This window comes from Cavia porcellus, unplaced genomic scaffold, assembly GCF_034190915.1.
Source record: "Cavia porcellus strain 051 isolate PalLab524CR breed Dunkin Hartley unplaced genomic scaffold, mCavPor4.1 scaffold_17, whole genome shotgun sequence".
Classification (NCBI taxonomy): Eukaryota; Metazoa; Chordata; class Mammalia; order Rodentia; family Caviidae; genus Cavia; species Cavia porcellus.
Window position 1 is genome coordinate 26,512,974 of NW_026947500.1, and position 14,499 is coordinate 26,527,472.

The window sequence follows — 14,499 nt, forward strand, 5'->3', positions numbered from 1 at the left end:
AATGTTTCCTCTGGGTCAAGACTAAAAAAAAAAAAAGCTCCAGGAAATCCTGGGGGCAAAGGAAATGGACTGGATTTCCCCACTGTGGGACTTCTCAGAGCCTTTAAAATGGTCACTAGTCTCCAGGCTGTCTCTCCTGATCCCTAGACAGGTTGGGAGGAGGGGGCAGATGCCAGACCAACCCCTGATACCACCAGTGCTGTTCCTTAACATCACCTTCGTTTTACTGTGGCTTTGTCAGGGTTGTCATGCCTGGGCTGTGTGCAGTGACCTGTGTCTGAGTCTGATGTCAGAGTAAGCTCCTGGTCACTTGTGTTGAGAGATTCATGTACTTTCTTTCCCATTCTCTGAGACACTTTCTCTCTTGAATGGATGGTGTGTGTCCGGGGGCCTGGTGGGAGGTCATGGAGAAAGAAGGAAGCAGCCTAGGGTTGGAGAGCAGGGCTCAAGCTGGGCTTCCTTGTGGTGCTCAGCATATGCGCCTTGGATCCTCATCTGTGGAGAGAATTGGAGGATCTGGATTCACCCTCCTGGGTAGCTGTGAGGCTCAACTTGACTAAGACAATGCCAAGCGAGCGGTAGACCCACGCACCACGAGCTGCTGTACTCCTCTGCCCCTTTGTGTCTCTAGGTTTGCTGTCCCTGTGGGTGTTGGGCCAAGGGCCACATGTAGAGGAATGTGTGTCCACTGAGAACAGATAGCTGGGACTTTGAAGGGCAGGTGTCTCCATAGCAATCTGATGGTCACTCCTCGGAGTGGCCTGGCTGAGAGTGACCCTCTGCTGGGTAGGAATTGGGACACACACACTCATGGAAGAGGCCAGGTGACCTGGGAGGTGGCTCCTAGAGTTGGCACCCTCATAGTGCAGCCTGTGATGGGAAACTCAGCTTGCAGTGGGGGCCCAACCGTCGCCCTGGCAGGCGCACAGTAGACCTGTTTCTGGCTCAAGACCTTTGCTTGCCTCCCAGGACTTCCTAGAGTGGTTGACCAGAGCCTGGGACCTGAGCCCAGGCTATCCCCAGAACAGATGTCTGGGGACAGCTGCCTATTGTCCTTGGCCCAAGGCTGCATATCCTACCTACCCTAACGCCTTGGTTCAGGGCACAGCCTCAGCTCTGCGTAGTGGGGTCCTGCAGCCTGTCTGTGGCCAGCGAAGATCTGGAGTCCCTGTCTTGCTTCCCTGTGCTCTAAGGGGCGTGAAACACGTCACCTCGTTTTCGTTTTATCTTTTGCAAGTGATTTCTTATTTCCTGCTCCACCGGCAGACCTGCCCCTGTATGTTTCCTGTGCGCCTGCTTCCCTGACCTTTGAGATGTGGTCCCTGCTCGGGAAACTTCCCTGGACCTCAGAGTTAATTACGGCCTTCCTCTGGGGTCATGTGTATGTGCATGCATTTTTGGGTGTGTGAGTTGGAGTGTGATGTGAGTTACAGGAGTGTGTTAGGACTGGAGAGACTGAAGTGCAGGCCCTGGCAGGCAGTGCTGGCTGCAGCAGAAATCGGGGTGTCTAGGTGAGAGGCACAGGGTGAGCTCGAAGCTTAAAGTGTGGGTGTGAGATGTGAGTATGGGGAGCAGGGTAGGAGAGAAAAGGTGGGGACCCAGCATGAAGAGGTGGCGTTGTTCTGCAGCCCTTCATAAGCACCACACCCTGGAGTGCAGCTCCATGAATGAGCCTATGTCACATGTTAGCTAGGTCGGGGGAGAGCTTGGGGTGCTCTGGCAGCTTCCTTGCTGCCTTCCCGCCCTCACCTTCCTCCAGCACCCCAGAAGGCTCTGCTTTTCTGACTTCTGCAGCCAGGCTTGGTTTCACACGCTCCTGAGCTCCGACCTTTGTGGCTGTTGTAAGAAATGCCTTTTTTTTTTTTTTTCAAAGTAATTCCTGCAGTCTGGATTCAGCAAGAGAAAAACTGCCCTTCAGAATGGGTTGCAGTCAGATACTGCCCGCCTTGGCTTTGTCTGCTGCAGACTTGCAGCAACTGATGGTATTTATTCACTGTTGTGATGCAAATGTCAGCAGCTCTCCGGATCCATCCCTCAGCCCATCAACTGCTGGGTCTTGATTGTGGCAGAAACTGGCATGGGAAGGACAGATGGGGTCAGGGCTCAAAGTGCTCATCTGGCCTTTTTGCAGCTGGGCCTGCATCAGCCACACCTGCCCTGAGCCTGCCTTCTGGGGTCTGCTCAGTGAAAGTGCCGGATCCTCATGCAGAGGATGCCGGCAGGAGGGGCTGTGCAGGACCGTAGGGGACACAGGCTTCCCTTGGGCCCCAGGGGCTTCTCTTTTTTCAGCCAGGTACTCATTAGTCACGCAGCTGTAGAAGCCAGAGAGGGCTGTCCAGGGTGAGAATGGCTAAGAGCTTGGAGGTGGCCAGCATAGAGTCTGTCAGTGCCTTGGTCTGCTTGATAGGCATGGGACTGGAGGTGAGGTCGGGCTTGGGGAGAGGAATTTCAGGGTGTGTTCAAGCTTCCTGGGTCCCCAGGAAAGAGGCCGCCGGGTGGATGAGTGGGTGGATGGATGGGCGGACGGATGGACAGACAGATGGATAGATGAGGGAGTGTGAGGAGAGCCATTCCCAGGGTGCTTAGAGATGCTCTCTGGGATCCCACTCCAGCTGAATTTACTAAGCTTCCCATAGAAGGTGGAACATCTGTTCCATTAAAGGAAGCCTAAAATTTCATTATTGTTGTAATGTCTGTCCTTCATTTAGAATAGACAGCGGCAGAGTCGTGTCATCCGGGCGAGCGTGTCTTCACTGAGTTGGCCCGAGAAGATGTGATGTTCTGTACCTGGCATTGTGGTCAGAGTGGCTGCTGGTGGGTTTAAGTGGCACTGTCACCGCAGGGTGAGAGAAGCACAGTCACTCAGCCTGCTGCGTGCCACTTGCAGGGCATGGGGACGTGGGGACAGGAAGGCCCTAGTCTTCACGGAACAGTCTGTAAGAGTGAGTTTGCTTCTCCCTCCATTCAGGAAGTTCCGGGCCAGGATGGAGCCCCACGGTAGAGTACTTGCCTGGCAGGTATGAGGCCCTGGGTTCCATCCTCAGCACTGTGTCACAAAAGAAGAAAAGACCCATGAGAAGCCAATTTTTGCTGAGAATGTTGTTAATGGCACAGCGATGAAAATTTTTAGCTGCTTAAGGATGCCTGATCTCTGCTTTTGGAAAATGACTTGGACTTGGATTTGGAGAGGAGGGACTCGGCTTTATGTGTCACTCGTGCTTTAAGGGACTTTATTGACATTTCCTTGGTCCTTGTCACGTAGCCTGATTAGTCCTTGTCCCATATTTCCTTTTAGAGGGAAAGTGAGGTGGAACATTGCCCCACCCCACCACAATCCAAGTGTCGCTGAAGTTTCATGTTTTATCACAGATTTCATGGGGCTTTTGCAGACTCTGTCATAATCACTCTCTTTTTACTTTTGAAAGCTATGGTTTGAATTTTAAATAGGTAATATATTTAGTAAAGTATGCAGGATTGTATCTGAGAAATAATGTGCAAGATCTATGTTCAAAAAATAAATGAAACTCCACAGAAGGACCTGACAGAGGACTGAATGCGTGTTGGGGAGGGGAGGCAGCATCACGGGGTCCCTTTCACATCTTCACAGTCTGCGCTTCCCACGTGGAAATGCTGGTGTTTGGTTTGAAGAAATGGAACAGTGAGGGGGTGCTGCGTGGAGCTCCTGGGGGCCGTGGGCTAGTACACCCTGCGTCTGGGAGCAGGGTAAGATGGAGCACAGAGGTGGCAGCAGCAGAGGCCACCAGCAGGATGGAGGTGGTGGCCATGTCAGCAAATACAAACAGAAATGACCAAAAAGATGAGGAAGACCAGGCGTGTTTAAAGTTCCAAACACTACAGGCAGGTGTGCTGGCACACGCCTGTGATCCCAGCAGCTGGGACACTGCGGCAGGACTGCTGTGAGTTTGAAGCCAGCCTGGGCTACATAGTGAGATCAGGGCTGGTCTGAACTACATAGTGAGACCCTGTTTCAAAAAGCCAATACTTACAGGCAAACATACATACAAAATTGTAAACACTGCTGTGGACATACATATTGCATACCCAGTGTGGTTTCTGTAAGCCTGTAGTCTCAGGTTTTTTTGTGGGGGGGAATACAAGAAATTGAACCTGAGACCCTTGAACTGAACCACGTCCCAAGCCTTTTCTTTTAATTAATTAATTAATTAATTAATTTTTTGAGACAGGGTTTTTGCTAAGGTGTTAAGTTGCCCAGGCAGAGGTCAAACTTGCAGTCTCCCTGCCTCGGCCTTCCAGGATCTTAGATTACAAGTATGCACCACCACACCCAGCATCTGCTCACAACAGTTTAATCTGCCGGTACGTGACCCTGTCGCATGTATTTCCATTTAGAAATACCTAACTACTGATTAGCACTGATTCTAATGAGACTGGGACGCTGTGTTCTGCACTGAAAGGAAGCTCATCCCATATCTGTATTTCGGCTGAGTGTGGTGGTGCATGCCTGTAATCCCAGCACTCTGGAGGCTGAGGCAGGAGAATCATTGCAAGCTCAAGACCAGCCTGGGCTACAAAGTGAGCTCAATGCCAACCTGAACTGCATAGGAAATCCTGTCTCAAAAAGACAAAAACAAACAGACAAACTAAACTAAAACAAAACCAGTATCTGTATTTCTCCCAGAGGCACAGCATGGGCTCTTGCACTTGGGAGCACAGATAGTACTTCAACACCAGGAATGGGGGATGTTTTAAATAGCTAAAGTAAAAAACACAGTAATAACCAGACTGAGGAAAGGCCTTTGGGGATAACACAGAGACAGTCCAGGAGTTGAAACAAGCAGGCTGCCTCCTTCGGCCTCACCTGGTAACATGTATCGGTGACTGGTTTTCCACTTCCCTGCTCATGTCTGGAAGTGGTGTTGAAAGGGCCACGAGTTTTAGGTAAGTGTCACAGAGAAGCAGGCTCTCCACAGTGAAGCCTTCGAGTCCTGAGTCTGGCGCTGCCTTTACCTCCGGACTCTGTCGGCGCATGGTCCCGCTGCAGCAGCAAGAGCCCCGGTGTCTAGGTGTGGTACTGAACTGAACCACAGTCCTTCCAGAAGGAGCCAGCGCTCTGAGGCTGAGGCAGGGAAACCTACAAAGTGAGCAGGGACTTCCTTGCACCAGAAACTGAAGATGTCCTCCAGGCATGGTGGGGCCACCACAGCTTGCGGTGGCAGCTTATGGGGACCTCGATGTCTAGATCCGGAGAGATTTGGACAAATCTTGAAAATTTGAATATCAAAACAAGTGAGAAAATGCTGTATTCTAACCTGTTTAACAAAATAGGAGTAGTGGTGTTTATACTGCCTAGAGGAGTAAGCAGATCTTCCTGTGTGATCAGCCCCCCACCATACACCCCCATGCGAGGGGTGCAGCCAGGGTTCTGAGTCATTTGAGTAGCTCATAAAATCCCACAATATGACGTCATAAGTTTGTATTTATTTGCATTATTATTTTAAAAACTTCCATTGTAATGTTTTGTTCATTTGTTTTTGGAGGTGCGGAGGGTGGGACCCGGGGCTTTATATCTGCCACCCAAGTGCTCTGCCAGCGCCCTCTTTAAGGGTACAGTTGGGTGGCATTAAGAGCATTTGCATTGCTTTACAGCCACACTGCCATCAACCTGCCACCACAATTTAATGATCTGTTAATTTAATAAACTATTAAAACCAGATCTTCACTGCCCCAAACTAGAATGCAGTCTTTTCCAGTGACTGTGACAGTTTGCTTTTTCTTTCTGTAAAACCTTTGACTAAAATGCCGTGGAAGTCCTGACGGTGACCCGTGTAGCACATGCGAGGCTGCGTGGGAGGGCATAAGGGGTCCAGGCAGTTAGGGAGGTACCCGGGGGCTGCATCAGAGCCGAGGTCACTTAGCCTATACGGAAGTGTGGGTGAGGGGCGGACAGATGGAGTGCAGAGCAGGATTGAAACCTGGGAGGGGTCTAGGGAGGTGCACAGGTGGTAGTGTGGATGCCCAGTTTGAGAAATGCATGCTAGGAGGTAGCTGGAGCCATGGTGGGTGTTGGGGAAGCTGGGTGTGCACGCTGTGAATGGAACCGATAAACATACGCACGTAGCTTGGTGTCCAGCCTGGGCACCCTCCGAGTGTGCTAAATCATGTTCTGCTTTCAGGGCTCCAGTCTGCCCTCCTCTAGGAAGCCTGCCACGGCCAGCGCTTCCTCCCCAGGACTCCAGGTGTCCACTGTCCATGTCACCCGCCTTTTCTGCTATAGGTGGTGGTTTAGCTCTGTGTGTATATGTGTGTGGGCACGTGCACACGTGCATGCAAGCCCGTGTGTCCCACAACCTTGATTTCTCCCATTCCTTGGCCTCTCTTGTTGGCTGACAGTAGACAAAAGATCATTCCTGCCTGATAAGTCCACAGTGTGTGTCCAGGCTCCAGCAAGCCATTGGAGACCCAATATAACGCTTGGTGAATATAAATAAGGCGTGTACTAAGAATGTTGCTTATTTTGGTGTAGTAGCAGGGGATTGGATTACCTCGAATTGGGCCTTGTTTGGTGTAACCATGTAAACAGTGTAAAATATAGGCTATCGGCATGGAAGCCCCGACATCTGTTATGAATTCTATATATAAATATTGGATATGCTTACATGGTTTAAAATGGGATTGTTGGCGCTTGGGTCTTCAAACTCCTGATTCTGCTGTGACGGGGACTGTAAACTGACCGTGGGGCTGACTCTCTACAGCTGGTGGGCGCCAGAGTGGGCCTTTCTCCAACTCCAATTTTCTGGGGTCCTGGGAGCAGCAGGTGCATGTCCTTCCAGAGATAGGGCTGGGGCAGGGGCTGGGACTCCGTAGCAGGACACTTGCCTTGCAGGGACAAGGCCCTGGGTTTGCTCCTCAGCACTGCAAAATGAAACAAAGCAGAGATAAGCCTGAGCTGTCTGGTCTTTCTTCTTGATCAGGAGATGCTGAGAATCCCAGGGGAAAATGGGAGTCCTGAGTTACTGCCGGGAAGAGCTGTATTAGGTCAAATCACCCAGGACATCAGGTTGGACAAAGGAAGTGTGAATTCGGCCTTTTTTTTTTGTGAGCTGTGATGCTTAAAGATATCATTTATGTTCTAGTTCTAGAGTATTTCTATTGCCCAAAAGGAAACCTTGTTCTCGTTAAGCAATTATTCCACATCCCCCAACCCCAGCCCCAGCCACCACTGATCTACTTTCTGGGTCCACGTTTCATATAAAGGGAGCTATCCATCGTGGTCTTCATGTCTGGCTCCTTTCACTGAGCTTGATAGCTTCAGGGTTCATCTACACCGTAGCCCCTGTCAGCGCTTCCTCCCTTTTTGTGGCTGAGTAATATTCTACTACACCGCTAGACCACATTTTGTCAATCTGCTCATCAGCAGATGGGCGCTTGGGCTGTTCTGTTTTGACCATGTAGTACCACACTGAGCATGTGTGAACATGTAACATAAATGGAGTTCGCACTAGCAGTTTTACCTTGTTTGAGTATATCCTTAAGTATGGAATGGCTGATTCATAAAATTTTTATGCGCTAGCTTTTTGAAGACCTGCCGCTTTCCCACAGCCTCCAGAGGTGACTTTCGTCACTGTCATTTCCTGCTTTCAGGATGAGTAAACTGAAGCTCAGAGGGGAGTGAAACATCTTGCCCAAACTCTCAGAGCTGGAGGCCTGGTCAGGATTCGAACCCAGGCTCTCCAGTTTGAGCTGCTGTGTGTTACGGGAACTGGCTCCGGACTGGGTAAATGAAACATTTAATTGACACAAACTGCTACCATCACCTGGCGGTTATTTATCGAGCCCTTAAAATGCACCGGCCCTAGACTTGAGCCTCTGTGTGGCTTGTCCGGTTGGGCCTCACAGTCTCTGATGTGGCCATGTGGTCACGAACCCTGTTGCGCTGGGAGGATGTCAAGGCCAGGTGTGGCCAGGCTGTGGCCCCTGGAGTCCTGCTCAGAGCGGTCATCCTGAGTGGCCGCAGGGCCTCCGCTCCAGAGGGCTGAGCTGTCCTTTTGTCCTTGGCATCAACTGTGCTGAAAAAAATATTTGCACAAATAGCTTCATAGCAACATAAATGGAATTTGGAGCATAGACTGTTTACAGGAATGTGCTTGCTGGTTGTACCTAAGACTTGTTATCTGCAGAAAGGTCACTGCCCTCTATCAACCTTTGTCCCCAGCCAGCGCTGTCTTAGGACCGCAGCTCTGGTACCTGCTGCCGTGGCTGCAGCGAGCGGGTGCTGTTTCTGTCTCTGCCCGCCAGGGGTTTCCTGACATCATCACTGCACTGGTGACTTCGCCACCAGGGCCATGGTCCAGGTACTCCAGCAATCATCTTTAGTTTTTGCTGTTCCATATAAAGTCCAAGGCAGATACTGCATCGAAGACTGCTCCTTCTCTTGAGTGCTCCATCGGTTAAGCCCAGCAGCAAGGCCCCTGGGGAGGTTGAAACAGTGAGTGGATGGTGGGTGGTTTGAGTGTCTGTCCCCAGCTATCCAGTGACAGTCTGTGTCTCTCCCAGTGACTTCAAGGAGGTCCTGGGGCATAGTGCAGCCAGGCCCAGGGGTCCAGCCCCTACCTGTTGCTTCCCCCAGGCTGGATACTCTCAAAAGCAGCCTCAGGGGCCATGTACCCCTCCTGGCACCCTCCCTCTTCTTCTTTCCCAAATATTCCTAAGATTCCTTCTTGTCTCTGCCTGAAGCTCAGACCAGAAGCCAACATGTCATTACTAGGTATGTGGCCCCGAGCAGGTGGAGGGCTGAGGGCTGTGTCTCAACTCTGGCTTGCATAGCTGTGACCTGTGAGTCACAGGGCAAGTCATCTGTCAGGGGAGGAGCCCAGAGCACAGCATCTGCCATGTTCTCCTCACATACTCTATCCTTACAACCTTCCACCCCAGGATCTTTGCACCTGCCCACTGGCTCCCCTGCTTCCCAGTGAGGTCTCCTCTGACCATGTTCATAGAATGTAGCTACATGTATTGTGGCTTGTGCTTGTCTCATCCTCCCACTGGAACACAGCACCTCGAAGCCAGGCTCTAGTTCAGATAGATGTCAGATGGAACCATGGTTTGTTCTTAGCCCTGTGCTTCTTCTCCCCCAGTGCCGGGTTCTCTGCTTCGAGTCTTCCATTTCTGCTCTGCTCTCTGCTCTCTCCTCTCATCCAGCTTCTCTTTGTCTGTGCTGCTTCCACCTCGGAGAGGACGGGGTTGTGTTGCCCAGGGCAGGGCCCCACCAGGTCCCTGGATGGCAAGGTGCCTGTGTAAGCTGGGCTCCCCCAGGCGGGCAGAGGGGCTGTGGTGCCAGCTGGGCGGGGGGCCACCCACGCAGACACCCGACTCCATGTTGTCCCCAGGGAAAGGCAGTTAGTTCCCCAGGTGACGTGAATGGGATGTGGACTCCTCTTAAAACTTAGGTATCAGCTCATGGCTGGGAGCGGCTCCCGGGGAGCACATGCCTGCTGCCGTTCCACCCTGCCTCTGTCCGGCTCCGCAGTCAGTCGTAGGTTGGGAAAAGTCACGAGAAATTAAAACACACCCCACTCTGCCTTTGAAGAGCACACCTGAGCTGTAAACCGTGGTGAAATGTGAAATGTGGTCTTTCTGGTTTGGGAAGAGAGAGGAGAACAGGACCACACTGGGGTTCTGTGTGCCTGGGGCAGCTTCCGGGGGCTTCTGCAGCCTTCCCTGCCATCCCAGTCCCCAGGACCCCTTTCCCTGCTTTGGGGAGGGGTAATTTGTCCCTGGCCAGCTGTCCACTTGCCCCTCAGGGTATCACTCAGAAGCTGCCTCCTGCCCAGCGGAAGCACAGCTGGCCACCTGTGGGGGTCTCCCCTGGCCCCTGGCCCCTCCAAGTCTCAACGTCACTTGGCCATGTCCTCGATGCTGCTCACACTCCAGGAGCCTTCACCTGCTGTTCCTTCCTCTTCCATGACACAGCTCCTTTTGTGGTCGCCCAGAGGAGCTGGCTTCACGCAGAAAGTGCCACGTCCAGTCGTTTTTTTCCCTGCTTGTGTTAGCAGGGGGTTCCCAGGCTGGTGCAGGGCCCACTTTGGGAAGGGCACGTTTCCACAGGACTCGGCAGTAGGACCGGGTATGTTATGTGTTGGGGGAGGATCAACTTCTCAGAGGCTTTTGTGACGCCCAGGGTGTCAGGAAGCAGGGGGTGAAATTTCAGCCAGCCTGGGCAGATCACATCCTCACTGGCTGCGTGGGGACCGGACGTGAGAGCCATGGGACGGGCACCCTGACACATGAAATGGGAGTATTGGTATTCCCTGCACTGAGGCTGGGTGATGAATGGAGCACCCAGTTGCCCGGGGAGCACAGGTGTCTTTGTTGCTGGTGGCTTCCCCCACCAGCCCTCTGCCCTGGGAAGAAGCCCCCACCCCAGTCTCTAGTTTTCTTGGCTGCTTCTCTGAAGATTCCAGACCCTTCCTGATCCTGGGTATGAGTCCCTCATCCCGTGTGCTCCACAGGGTTAGCATCTCACCCCTCCCTCGGGTGATCCTTGTCTGCACAGCCACCTAATGCACCCAGGGCCTGGGGCAGGGCTGGGCCTGAGGGACCCTTCTATCACAGCTTCCCTGCACATTTTTTTTGGGGGGGTACCGGGAATCGAACTCAGGATCTTGCACTTGCCAGGCAGGCGCTTATGCTGCTGAGCTATGCCCATGCCCCACGCTCTGCACTTTTATTTCACAGGTGGGGGTAATTCAGTGTCCTGAAGTTGGGTATCTGCAGGGTGGGGCAAGTGGCTTTCAGACAACAGCTGCAATGTACAGTCCTGGGCAGCGGTGCTGAGACAGGAGAAGGGCTCCCCAGGAGGGTACAGTCCCCTGGGGTCCTTGGCACATTGAGGAGCATTGTCATGAGCAGCCGGAGGGTGGTCTTCAAGCACAGAACAGGAAGGTTCTGTCTGAAACATTCGGTACGTATAAGGTGTGTATAAGTGGAAAAACACTGTCCTCCTGCAAATTGGACATAACATGGCACATTTCCTGCGCCCAGGCCTCTGACCTTCACTGTCTTTTGTGGGGTTTTTTGGTACCGGGAATTGAACTCATAACTTTGTGTTTACCAGGCAGGCACTTGCCCTTCACTGTTGAGGCTCCTCTCTGAGCCTCATCCTCTCCTGTGTCCAGAGGGTCCCCATCACCCCCGGCCTGGCATGTGTAGGACCAGGTGGCATCCCAGTGTGACTGCAGAGAGCTGCTGACTCTGCCGGAAGGTTTCTTTCTTCCGCCTGGGATGTGAGAGGTCAGAACGCCAGATTCAGCTGTAGTTGTCACACTGCATCATCTGATTTTTTTAACTTTATAACAGTAAAATATACAGAACACAAAATTCACCACTGTAGCCGTGTTTCAGTGCATAGCTCAGTGGCATGAAGCCCACATTCACTATTCACAGCCATCACCCCCAGCCACTTCTGAAACACTTTTCACATCCCAGACAGACGTGCTGACTCCCTACCCCTCTCTCCAGCCCCTGGCAACCACCTTTCTCCTCTCTGTAGCTATGATTTTGATGATCTAGAGACCTGGTGTGTGTGAAATCCTACAGTATTTATTCTTTCGTGAGCAACTTATTTTTCTTTTTTTGTCTTTTTTTTTTTTTCCGTTTTTATCGGTACCAGGGATCGAACTCACAACTGCCTGCTTGCAAGGCAGGCACTTATGCCACTAAGCTAAATCCCCAGCCCCGCAACTTATTTTTCTTAATGTGGTACACTCAGGATTCAGCTATATTGCAGCAAGAATCAGAGTTCCCTTTTTCATGGCTGAATTATATTCCATTCCATTATAGTCCATTCTCATTTTGTTTATTCATTGACCCCATCAGCGGACACTTGGGTTGCTTCCACTTGTTAGCCATTGGGAGTAATGCTGCTATGAACATAGGTGTGTGTGAATCTCTTTGAGATCCTGTGTTCAGTAACTTCGGATGTAGTTATAGAAATGTAGTTGCTGAGTGAGATGGTGATTTTCTTTTACGATTTGGGGAACCACCCCATGCTGTTTTCCAGTGCCTCTCCACCAATAGTGCATTTCCACCAGTAGAATTCAGGGCTTCCGTTTCTTTGCATCAGGGGTAAAGCTTTCTTGTTCTTGATAGCAGCCATCTAATGCATATGAGCTGACGTTTCAGTGTGATTATGATTTGTGTTTCCCTAATTAATTAGTGTGGTCCAGTGTTGTTCATGTGCTTTTTGGTCATTTTGTAGGTCATCTTCAGATGAATGTCTCTTCAAATCCCTTGCTTTTTTTTTGGGGTTAAGTTGAGGACTTTATGTTGTTGATTTTTAGGCATTCTCTATAAATTCTGGACATTAATTCTGTATCAGAGATTGATTTGCAAGTATTTTCTCCTATTCTGTAAGCTTTTTATGCTCCTTTTTATGCTGTAGATGGTGTCTTGCACCCTGCCCCTGTTCTTGAGATTGAACTCTGAGGTGCCAAGTTAGGTTCCCTAGCCCCTTTTATTTTGTTTTAAGACAGGGTCTTTGTTAAATTGCCCAGGCTGGGCTTGAACTGGGAATCCTCTACCTCAGCCCCCTGAGTAGCTGAGATTCTAGGCGTGCAGCACTGTGTCTGACTGTAGATAGGGTCTTTAGAGGCACAAGTTTAAAAATTTTTGTAGTCTGATTCGTTTTCATTTATATTTATTTATTTAGTTTTTGCTTGCCTGTGCCTTCCCGTGGTTTGGTCTTCACTGTGTCCCCTCCTGCCTTAGTGAGCCATAGACCAAATGTAGTGAAGATGGTCGTAGTGGGGTTGGGGGAGCCCCTGCTGTAGGTGGTCACGCCAAGGGTGAAATCCTGGTCATGGAGCCTGAGCTCTGAACCCTGCTGCCTGGCTGGCGCTCGTCCAGTGTCCTGGGCCTGGGTGATCTCAGAGGAGCAAACCCTCCGTCTGCTGAAACAGAAGCCGCTGAACTAACTGATCACCACTTAGGTGGTTTCCAGCGCCTGAGTCTGGTTTTATGGATGCCAGCAGACCCCACCTGGTGGAGCAGGAATGTGGCTGACTGGGTCCCCCCACCCCCTCACCGTGCAGGAGAGCCTCATGAGAGCCCCTGTGAGAAAGGCCCCTATTTCTAGCCAGGTCCCAAGATGGTATTTTGGGGTGCTTATGGCCAGTGCAGCCTGTCTCTGCTGACTGTTGAGCTACAGAACTGTCTGGAGGCCTCTGCCTCTTCACACGCAGAACCTTCTGTGATTTTTCTCCTGGACTCCTGGGCTGGCCTCTGAGGTGTCTCGTGGGTGATACTCTACCGACCCTCCCGTTTCAGGGAGGGCTGTTGAAAAGTCAGACGAGGCTGAGGGCCGTAGGCAATAAGAGGTGAGGGAAACAGCCCAGCTGTGGGCAGATCAGGATCCCTGGGGATGGGGATGGGGAGGAGAAGAGAACAAGGGAGGCTGGGGGCTGGGGCACTGCCACAGGGTGCCATGGAAGGTTTTGGGCTGAGGGGTGGGCTCCAGTGTGCCCCTTTAAGATCGTTCTTTGTAGGGGCATCTAGGACCAGGGTGGCGGAACCTAGAAGTGAATGGAAAGGCCAGGCCATAGTGACTAGAAGGGGCCTGAGCTTGGGCAGTGGCGCAGGCTGGGAAGGAAGTCTTGAGGCGCTGTCCAGCCCAGGCTCCCTGTGAGCCACCTCTCAAAGCTTGGTCTTCTGCTGGACATTGTGTCCAGGGCTGAGCCTTCCAGTCTCTGCCCTGGCCTTGGGCTGACAAAGGGATGTGGCTTATTCGTAGAGCAGAGCAAGGCCCCTGCAGCATCTAGAGGACTCCATGGCCTCCTCTATTTAGCATGTGTGTGTGCAAGGGGTGTTGCCCATACCCAGAAGGATGAAGACAGCAATTGGTAGCCGTTACTGAGTCTAGAAATAAGATCATTTGTGGTTCTGGAGCTGTCTGGGCAGCAGGCGGGGGACGGAAGGAAGGGAGGGTACAGGTGGGATAGGTGGCAGGTCGTGCACACCCTCCCCTCATCCTAGAGCCCTGTGCCCCACCTGCTTGATCCTCATGGTTTGCTTCCACCCCTCAGCCTCGCCGCTCCTGCTGTTTGCCAACCGCCGGGATGTGCGGCTGGTGGACGCCGGCGGAGTCAAGCTGGAGTCCACCATCGTGGTCAGCGGCCTGGAGGATGCAGCTGCCGTGGACTTCCAGTTCTCCAAGGGTACCGTGTACTGGACAGACGTGAGTGAGGAGGCCATCAAGCAGACCTACCTGAACCAGACGGGGGTGGCTACGCAGAATGTCATTGTCTCCGGCCTGGTCTCACCTGACGGCCTGGCCTGTGACTGGGTGGGCAAAAAGCTGTACTGGACTGACTCGGAGACCAACCGCATCGAGGTGGCCAACCTCAATGGCACGTCACGGAAGGTGCTGTTCTGGCAGGACCTGGACCAGCCGAGGGCCATCGCCCTGGACCCTGCTCATGGGTAAGCATGCCACTTCCCTCCTGGTTCCTTGGGAGGAGGGAG

At 52.0% G+C, this 14,499-nt stretch overlaps 1 protein-coding gene across 2 annotated transcripts in view; it reads left to right on the plus strand.

The window, feature by feature from the left end:
- The window catches only part of Lrp5 (LDL receptor related protein 5), a 104,806-nt gene that overhangs the window by 16,591 nt on the left and 73,716 nt on the right, over window positions 1-14,499 (plus strand). For both annotated transcript variants that reach the window (XM_063227644.1, XM_063227645.1), the window contains exon 2: window positions 14,061-14,457. In XM_063227644.1, the coding sequence (XP_063083714.1) occupies window positions 14,061-14,457 (397 nt within the window). The remainder of the gene's footprint in view (window positions 1-14,060; window positions 14,458-14,499) is intronic.